The 10,639-nt window shown below is 35.6% G+C and overlaps 1 protein-coding gene across 1 annotated transcript; it reads right to left on the bottom strand.

Moving 5' to 3' along the window:
* Window positions 1-3,670: 3,670 nt before the first annotated feature.
* On the bottom strand, window positions 3,671-8,337 carry LOC113287349 (la-related protein 6A-like). The gene is made up of 11 exons (XM_026536083.1): window positions 7,955-8,337; window positions 7,608-7,689; window positions 5,865-5,959; window positions 5,644-5,718; window positions 5,478-5,557; window positions 5,310-5,391; window positions 5,056-5,103; window positions 4,867-4,935; window positions 4,652-4,783; window positions 4,192-4,291; window positions 3,671-4,074 (listed from the first exon to the last, which is right to left on the bottom strand). Exons 1-11 carry the CDS (start codon window positions 8,210-8,212, stop codon window positions 3,947-3,949), a joined length of 1,149 nt encoding a protein of 382 aa, XP_026391868.1. The 5' UTR covers window positions 8,213-8,337; the 3' UTR covers window positions 3,671-3,946.
* Window positions 8,338-10,639: the final 2,302 nt, after the last annotated feature.

Raw genomic sequence — 10,639 nt, 5'->3', positions numbered from 1 at the left:
CGCTCTATTGCAGAATGTCAAAGAAGAGCAGGATGGCCTAAATGGGAAGTTGCAATCCAGGAAGAATTAAATTCACTAGCAAATAGATTGGTATTTGGTGCGGTAGTTCTAACCCCACTAGGTAAAGCCTGTAGGATATAAATGGGTATTTGTCAGAAAGTGTAATGAGAAGAATTAAGTCTTGAGGTATAAGGCTCGCCTTGTGGCGCAAGGTTTCTCATAATGCCCTGGAATTCATTATGAGGAAACATACTCTCCCGTAATGGACGTCATAACGTTCCGCTACTTAGTTATCTTGGTAATTTCATAAGGACTTGAAATACAGCTTATATATGTGGTTACATCATATCTCTATGGGGATATTGATTCAGAGATATACATAAAAGTGTTTGATGGCCTTCCACTGCCCGAATCAAGTAACTCTAAACCACCGAGTGCATTTTCACTTAAGTTGAAACGCTCACTTTACGGATTAAAGCAATCCGGGCGGATGTGGTATACCCGTATAAGTGATTATTTGATTAGGAAGGGAAATACAAATAACGAGTTATGCCCCTGCGATTTATAAAGAAAACGAATTCCGGATTTGCAATTATAGTTGTTTATGTTGACGATATGAACATAATAGGTACTCTTGATGAAATAAGAGAAACCACAAGCTTATCTGAAATCTGAATTTGAGATGAAAGATCTTGGGAAAACTCAGTTTTGTCTAGGACTTGAACTAGAACACCGAGCATGTGGAATATTAATCCACCAGTCTGCATATGTCCATAAGATACTCAGGCAATTCAATACGGACAAGGTGCAACCTTCTAGCACTCCCATGATTGGTCGAAGTTTAGATGTACAAAAAGATCCATTTCTTTCCAAGGAAGATGACGAAGAGGTATTGGGAGATGAAATTCCCTACCTAAGTGCAATAGGCGCATTATTGTACTTAGCGCAATGTACTCGACCTGGTATATCATTCTCAGTGAACTTGTTAGATAGATATAGCTCAGCACCAACGCAGCGTCATGCTAAGACAACCCCTTACACTGAAACCCCAAACAATGTTTTGGTTGGTTTTACTGACGCTGGATACCTTTTAGACCGACATAAAGCTCGAGCCCGAATTGGTTATGTATTCACCATAGGGAACAAAGGCGATATCTTGGAGATCGACCAAGCAAACTCTTGTGGCTACCTCCACGAACCACTCGGAGATCATTGCCCTACATGAAGTGGTTCGTGAGTGTATATGGTTAAGGTCTATCATTACACATATTCGAGGGACCAGTGGTTTGAATTCTACCACTGAAGAGTCGACATGCACTTATGAAGATAATGCAGCTTGTATCGAACAGATGAAGCAAGGATATATCAAGGGTGATAATACGAAACATATTTCACCAAAGTTCTTTTACAATCAGCAACAACAGTGCCTCTTAAACATTCAAGTCAACAAAGTACCGTCTTATGAGAATGTGGCACTTATTTACTGAGTCACTTCCTAAGTCCTTATGTAAAAAGCATGTAAAGAGTACTGGACTAAGTAAATTGTTCGAGCTCCCTTGAGTGCAATCAGAGGGAGATGGCGATATCAGGGGGAGTATCTTATGATATGATGTCGACATCTAGCTTGGTGTGTTGAACTCATTTTTCCTTCACCGAGATTACTTTTCCTACTGGGTTTTATTACTCGGCAAGGTTTTTAATGAGACGACACCAAGATTATAATTACTCGATTGAGGATTTTATTTTCCCACGGGGTTTTTATATTTTAGGAATTTCTGAAGCAATTAGAGAAGTGGTCAACTGTATGAAGCAACTTTACTATGACTCAACACGTTGTACTCTTTTCCCTTCGTCGAGGTTTTGTCCCATTGGGTTTTCCTTGTCAAGGTTTTAATGAGACAACACATTTGAAGTTCCACTCTTGAACCGCACAGGGGGGTGGGGTGGGGGGTTATAGGACCTACGGCTCATGGACGTGCAATCCATTAGAATACCAGGGGTTTCCCCTTTTCTTGTATAAATAGAAAATTATACCTATGTAATTGGGTTGCCTCTCTAATTAATAGAAAGTTGTTCTCTCTTCCGCTTCTTTCTTATTATTACTCCAAAAAATAATAATCTAGAATCGTACTTCAAACAAGCTACGTTTATTCTTTCTTGTTGATAAGAAAACACGTTCCTTTTGGCAAAATTAGTTAACCAGTGTATATGTATTAATCCTATTTTATTTTAGGTTGTTAAATACCAAGATTATATTGATTATTAGAAAAATAGTGACTGTCATTTACCAATTAATATCTGAATGTTTTTTTCATTTCTTTTTCACTTTTGTTATAGGAAGGGGTTTTTGGATCAAAGGGAGTCGGAAATTCGTATCCAACCCACTGATTTATGAATGAGTTGAATTTCAATTATTTTTGGACCAAAATATCCCTTTAACTATCTTAATCCAGAGACGCTGTACATGAATGCGTTATATATTTATTTTTTTCGACCGGCTATGAATGCGTTATATATGTTTAGTGTTGATTTTAGTTTCATGTCATAAACTTTCAATGATTAGATCACTAAAAACCCAATATCATATATGATCTTTTGATGTAAAATCATCAGGATCCTTAACACTTCTTTTTCCATTTTCAAAGCGAAGAGAATCAATTGTAAGATTTTGTGCTTCTTTGTCCTCAAATGTTTTTGAGTTTGTTGACTGAAGAATCCCAAGAACTCAAACATACGGTTAATAAGAAATACCGCATATCCTTTTACTTTGATGAATGGAGTAGGATCTTAAGGTGAGGTCACTCTTTGTCACTTCCCAACATTACTGCATGGGAAAATAACATAAAGCCAATAAGGTTGAAATCCATAAATACAAGCAGGTTAAATACTGCAAGCTACATCTTGTGTTCCTATCGCTAGAAGATAAATGAATCATTCACGTTCCCAATTCGAAACCTGGAATAAATTTCTCTACAATACATAAGGCAGTGAAATGCAACATTTCACTACCACCCGAGAGACGGTGAAGTGCAACAAGTCACTGCCATTCCATTGACGGAGAAATACAACACAGTACAGATTTTGGTTTACCGATTGCAGTTCTTAAGACAAGTCCATCTGATTATATATTTATTCATCACTTACTCTATTGATTTAGTACCTTCATTACTTGCTCTATTGATTTAGTGTAACACAGTTAGCTATTCAAGTCGTTGATAGAAGCATGCAAAGGTGTTCGACTAAGTAGAATGAAATCAATTAGAATCAGGGGAAAACATCACCAAATAAATTAATTTCCACCGTGCCAAAATATTTTACCAACATTTCGTAAAATAATATAAAATTCTAGGGTTTATTCATCCCGATTGGAGGTGAAGAAGAAGGAATTTTTTGTTTGGTCTTATAAGAAACCGTGCTATATGTTTGTGTGGTGCTCGAGTGTGGATATTTTAGACTCTGTTGGAGTTGATAAGTTCACATTGATTTTCCCACTCCCATGATCCAAAAACTCCCTCCCTATAACAAAAGTGTTTCTTTTTTCTTCCGTATAAACCAGGTAAACAAAAAAATATACATGCAGTATGAGATTGTCCCAGAGTATGATGAGATTATTCATGTACTCTAGGGCAAATCTGTTAAGGAAGGCCAAGCCAATGATAGATATTATTTCATGTTTTTCCTTCTGAAAATGCCAATTTCCGCAAATGAGGATGGATTAACCTAGAGAATCAGAAACTTCATTTCTGACGGGATTTAAGACCATAATTCCATGAACTTGCACACACTGGTAAATCTAAAAGACAAATGCACTTTACTCTGCAATACTTAACAGATGGATAAATACTTAACACATGTTAATCTTAAAACATAATCCCTTTCTTTTCTTCTCCTTTGTGCGAGTTTTTTGTCCTCCTTGTATACTTCTCTCCTTTTTCATATAAACATATTACCCTACCATAGGCCGACCACGACCCACGGTGAATCCCTTGGTTCCATCCGGCATTTTCGGGCCAGGAGGTGGCTTGTTCACACTCAAACCTTGAGTTCCGGTTGCAGAGTGGGCATATCCATGTCCTGGAAAGTAGAAGAGGAATTCAAAATATAATCAACAAATTTTATACTAAATATTAAGCTTTTAATAACTACAATTAGCTAATATGATTGAAAGTCGATGGCTGGTTTTGTAAGTACCATGACCATAACCACTCCCATTGTGCTGTTTGTGAGCCTTAGGTCGGCCTCGATTGCGATTTTTTCGCCCCTGCTTCTCACTTGGTAAGTGCTCTTCTTCCTGTAGTCATCATGAGCATCAGAAGAAAAGTAACGTAGTGAACCACATATTCTACTCCTAGAGAGAAATATTGTATTCTGTCAAAACAAATTGTAAGACTTCTCGCAGTTACTAGTTCATCTAATATATTACACCAACAAGAATTCTCTCGTTTACTAGCATATCATAGCAGACTCTGTTTTAAGAAGCAAAATCCCTTACTGAAGGGCAACTCTACTGCAGTCCACCAGTAAGTGGTTACCAATTTGAACTCAAAGGACTTCTGACTGAAATAGAAAGGTAGGAAAATGTTTTGTGCGTCAAATAAGCATCAGCACGGAATGATAATTAGCAACAATTTGGGAACAGAAAACTACTGACCTCTTGACCACCAGATTGCTGCTCATTATGGTGATCATGAGAATTACGGTTCTGCTCAGACACTTGGGCGTCATTGTTCTTCTCAGGGTATTCAGGGCCTTTCCCACTTCTTTTTGGTAACCCATACTTGCTCTGTATAGAAAGTAGTTAGTAAGCTAAACTACACGCTAACCAGTGAGCAACAGAAAAAAGAAGAAATGAGGACAAATACTTACCATTCGACTCAGTAAAATTTCAACCCTCATGCCACTTCTCCAATTCTTTTCATCATTTAATGTTAATACCTGGAAACAATTATAAAAGCTTAAAAGAATAATGATTGGGTTCCTCCCCCAAACTCTCCCCTCAACTTATTCATATATTTTACATTCCAGGACTGAAGGAGCAAAAAACTTGATACTCACAGCTTTCTCAGCTGCCTCCACTGTCTCATACTCTACAAGAGCATGCATCTGCATAAGTAACCAAAACCAACAAGATTTAATATTATTAATACACAGTATCACAATATAACACAATGTTATAATCTGAAGTATACAAAATTAGATTGACAAAGCTTCCTCAATAAGGCAATGAAAGAATGCAAACCACTCCAGTATTTTGAACTGTAAATGATCACAATAACAACAAATTGAAAATGAATCAGTTATATCCATACCTTTCCGCTGACAGTTGTTTCTGCTTTGGTGCTCTTTGTTGATTCAATGTCATGAGGATCCCGGATGCAGATACTCTTTATACTGATAATTCAGTAAGGCACAGCAGTTGTTAATGTTTGTCAGTACAAATCTCTAATAAAGGAATCAAAATCGTTGAAAGGGCATACTTTCCGGCATCACCAAAAATTTTCTGAAGATTATCTGTTGATTGATTCGCTGGCAAATTCTCTACTACAACAGTGCGTGACTAGAGTTGCAAATTAAATATCAGAGACAATCTTTTAATTTATAAGGCGAGTGAAAAAGGCTGATTTCTAAAATAACAAAAGATACCTGTCCCTCCTTGACATCATCTATAACAGGCAAAGGACGAGCCCGTTTTACTTTCTTCCCATCTGAACTTACAACCTGAATGGCAGGACAACAGTTCGCAAACAAATTATACAGGGGGTCAAATCTGTAAACAAATTTTAATCAAAAGACGAATACAACATCTCAGAGAGAGAAGCAAAAGGAGGCCATTAAGTTCTTTTATAAGATGGTAACAAACTCACAAGCAGAGATGACTCCCGGAGAGCAGCCACCACCAATTCATTGTTTTGTGTAAGCTTTTTCATTTTCCTAAATGACGCGATAACTCCAACAGGGACTGCACGAGTCATAAGGCCATATGTATCGTCAGCACAATATAGATCCATTAAGCAGAAAACCACAAAAGAAGATCCATTAAGCAGAAAACCACAATAGAAATTAGCAAAATACCAAGATGCCAATGGCAGAAATTAAAATGCATTACCAAATATCCTGTGTTACAACGATACGCCTAAAAAAAATATTCAGCCGTGTCGATACGTATTTACACGGATATGCGTACTAATACTTCAAGATACAACTCAGTTAGAAAACTTTGACTAAATATTAGATATCAACAACTGTCAAGATAAATCTCAATACCTTAATATTAGAAAATTAGATATTTTTCTAGATTCTATGAGAATAACCATAGTGACAAAATATTAGTTCCAAATCTGTCCACTGATCTTGCTCTAGACTTTCTTACTTCTTACCCATACTTTTTCTCTCCAGTAATCATACATATCATATTTCAATCATGCAAACACATGTATGTATTTTGTTAAGTTTCTATCTTATATATAATGTATTTATCTTAAACTACTGATCAATATTGAGTATGCCGTATCGCCGTATTTTAGTTTTTCAAGTTGGTGTATCATAGTAGCGTATTGGTATCTTGTATCCGACACCGTATCCGTATCGTTGCAACACAGCAAATATCAGATTAAATGTTGCAAAAACAATAATACATGCAAATTTTATATGCCTGGACACTGCCAAAATTCCAGCAGATGAAAACTACTGCTGCAACTAAGTTTTACACATAAAAGGGACTGCAAGAATTTATAAAGCACATGGCATACTGAAGGTATAGAAGTATAGAAAAAGAAAAAAGTGGTGAATCAAAATGAGAATAGAGAGCAAATCAGAAAGCGGTTTGTTGAGAAGTCATTCAGACATATCCAGAAGTATAGAAAACTACTGCTGGAGCTAAGTTTCAAACATAAAAGGGACTACAAGAATTTATAAAGCACGTGGCATACTGAAGGCAAAGAAGTATAGAAAAAGAAAAGGTGGTGAATCAAAACGAGAATAGAGAGCGAATCAGAAAGCGGTTTGTTGAGAAGTCATTCAGACCTGTCCAGATGCTCGGCACAGCTACATTTAAGCTGCACCAGGAGAAACAACAAGACAGGACAACCTGTCTTAAGTACCTGCTTAATTCATCACCTTCATCACTCTATTACTTTATTAAGAACTGTTCATTTGATACAGAATACAGAATCAAATAGATAAATACTTATCACTGTGAAGTAATCTTAGATCCAGAAAACATGAAATTTAAGTTTTGAAAATAAAGGAATCAAAGAGATAAAGGAAGACAGTCAGATGAGTAAGAAAACATCAAAACCTGCCACAAGTGAAGCCACCAGCAGCAATAAGCTGAGCAACTAAATGGACCAGTGTCAGATATATAGTTTATTTCTTCATGGTCTTCAACTCACAACATCCAGAAGAGGTAAAAATACAGGTAAACCCCTTACTCAACAACTACTGTAATACTGCAAGAAAAACCTCAGCAACTACTATAATACGTAATTTTCTGGATACGACAGTCAACTCAACTTTCTGGATATGCAATGAAGATCTACACAAAAATGTTTGTAGTGTACTGAACAGAATCTGATGTAAATTCACAAGGCAGGATGTTTTGTACTTACTGAACCCTTGTTTGTTTTTCTTCAAGAATTTCATCAGAAACTTATCGGTAGGCAGATTCTCATCACTAAAATAATATTCTACCTGCAGTAACACCAAAAATTGAATACATTAATTACTTAAAATAAAAAGGGGAAATCTGTAATTAGCAGGTGGATGTACTTTTTATCTTCTCAAGTCACTGTCAAGATTCTATCAAATCCGTTAATCGTTAACAATAGCATGTGTTTTAAGCATTCAAATATTTTCTAGAAGTGAATTAAGTGTAATTGATCTTTACATCATCTATTGAACTAGAAGAAAAAAAAAAGCAAAACAAATTGATTTTAGGTCATATAAGATGCCATGCCTGTCTAATGATCTTATCTCGGAGTTCATCAGTAAGGGCGATGTTCTCTGATGTTGAGGATGATGGGTTATCGAGTACAGTAGGCGCCGCTGCGTCTTCTGCTACTTCTTCATGAATCCCTAGATCCTCAGTTGGGGATCCGGCGGTTAAGATTTCTTCTTCTTCTACTCCATCAAGATGAGGATCAGAAAGAGGATGAGGAGAAGAACCGATGATGTAGGTGGTGGTGGCGATCTCTTCGCCTAGGCCGCCTTCCATCGCAGTGAAGAAAAGAAGAAGCGGCCAGAGAAAAGACTCCTTCTTCCTTTCTTCAACACACTCGAGTTGAGCACCTCTTCTCTCTCCTGCTCTTACAAGTAGCTTTTGGAAACTATTTTATAAGCGGACTTGGCGCCCGATGCACTTTCTCCTTTCTACGACGATCGATGGTATTAGGCTTGGAGCATCTCCGAATCCGATAAGATATTGGAAATGTCGTAAGTATACTTTAGCTTGGGACCTAGTGTGTTTATTTGGGGCCTATGAATTTCTTCAACCAACCAAGAGAAAGGGATATGGGGTGTCTAAAATATGGGAAAATATGAAATCACCCTCTAAAAATAACCTCAATCATTCTCAGCCAAATATAAAATCATAATCGCTCAATAACAAATACAAAAATCTTTAATCAAAATCAAAATCAATTTTTTTTCAATTTCCATCAAAATCAAAAATTAAAACCTAATCAATCACAAACAACAATTGAATTCTCATTTTTCTTGGGTTCTGAAAGAAAATTCGAAAACAAACAATTCAAGTAATTGAGTTAAATCTCTTTAATCTGTTCCTTTTAAGAGAATGATTTAATCATAAATCTCTGAAATTTCTTCAACAAATTTTCTGAAAATCAACCTAAAATCGGTTTATGTGTGCACCAGCGTAAATCGATTGTAGTTGATGTTACCAGGAATCGATTTTTGTTGTACACATACATAAACCGATTCTGGATTGATGTGATGAACATCAACTACAATCGATTTATGTTAATTCACACATAAACCGATTTTGGGTCCAAGTTTGGATTTGTAGAGAAATCAAGAATCGGTCTTTATGTGCCTCACATATAAACCGATTATGAGAAATACCAACTTTTTTGTATGTTTTTTTTGCTAGAATCGGATTATGTGAAACATCACATAAACCGATTCTGGTTCACCCATTTTTTTCCCAGTTAATACTCGATCACAGAATGAGTATGAAATCATACTCGATTTCAGTTCGAGTGCAGGTGAAAATAATTTTATACCCGAATTGAAAATGCGTATGAATTTGGCACCCAATTTGTAAACGAGTATAATTTATACTCGAATTAAAAATTGAAAACGAGTATAATTTTATACTCGAGTATAATGTTAGTTATATCTGATGTTTAATACACATAATCCGATCAAAAAGAAAAATTTACCCAGAATCGGTTTATGTTCATGTCCGTATAAACCGATTCCGGATAATCGGTTGATTTTCATGTCCATATAAACCGATTTTGGGTAAAAGCAAATTTCAAAAAATTATGTATTTTTGTGGAGTTACAATCGATATCAATGTCAACATAAACCGATTTTTGGTTGGTGTTCTTAAAAAAATTCAAAATTTTAAATTCTTTTCATGTTTTGATGATTCATTAACACAAATTAATTTCACATCTAACACGATATTTTTACTACTTATCAACTAAATTAACGCTAATCAATCTGGGGGAAATTAGCCATTAACTACAATAGTTGGATAAGGGGTTTCTAGAGATTACTTCTTAATGACCCTTTTTGATTTAACAGGCCCCAAACTAGCCAAGTACAAGTAAATATAAGGCCACATAGATTTTCAATGATTTAACTAAATAAATCGCCTCAAATGGGAACGTGAAGGGAGAAAGTAAAGATGATGTGGCTGGTAGTTATGTAGACATCCTCAAAGCTATCTTCTAATCTTAGAGGTTCTCTTAGAGGATGTGAACATCCTACATAATTATCTATGGTTATAATTTAAATATATAATTTGGATCAATGGTTTAAAAGGTTCAAAACTAAAGCAATACAGTTTCTGGTTGGAGATGTTTTTCTTTCATCTCCTCAAAATAAGGAAAATTTGGTCTTTAAATCAGACAAAACAACTTCCACAAAAGATGCACACCAAGTTACCATTGTTATTGGTTCGTAGACGTAGGATTTAGGAAGATATGACGTCACCTAACAGCAAGATAACCCCAGTTATTCAACAGATGTTTGACCAATCAGAGTATTTAAAACGAAAATTTTGTTTTCTTCTTTTCCAAAATAATGTATAGGTTTTTTGGAACCTAGAGAATTTCTCTGTGAAAATCTCTAGTAAAAGTAGAGATAGAAAAGCTGAATGTTGTTAATGATGATGATGCATGTTTGTTGATGTTGATGATCGATAATAACCGTAAGGTCCATAAGTAAATATCAAGTTGACTATGAAGACCTTGACTACCTCACTCATGATAAATTCAAGTTGAATTGCACTGGCCATGATGATAAAAATCAATAAACCCAAATTTTTATACAATTCAAAACAATAATGAATCATTAATTGTTGTTAATTATCGTTGTTGATCGTGATCTATAAGTCTTTATTGATTAACCTAATATCCTATTCAGAAAACTACATAAATCCGTATTTCATAAA

The sequence above is a fragment of the Papaver somniferum genome, chromosome 6 (assembly GCF_003573695.1).
Source record: "Papaver somniferum cultivar HN1 chromosome 6, ASM357369v1, whole genome shotgun sequence".
NCBI lineage: Eukaryota > Viridiplantae > Streptophyta > Magnoliopsida > Ranunculales > Papaveraceae > Papaver > Papaver somniferum.
Note: the sequence above shows the minus strand (reverse complement) of the source record. Positions and strands in the feature narration are given on the sequence as shown.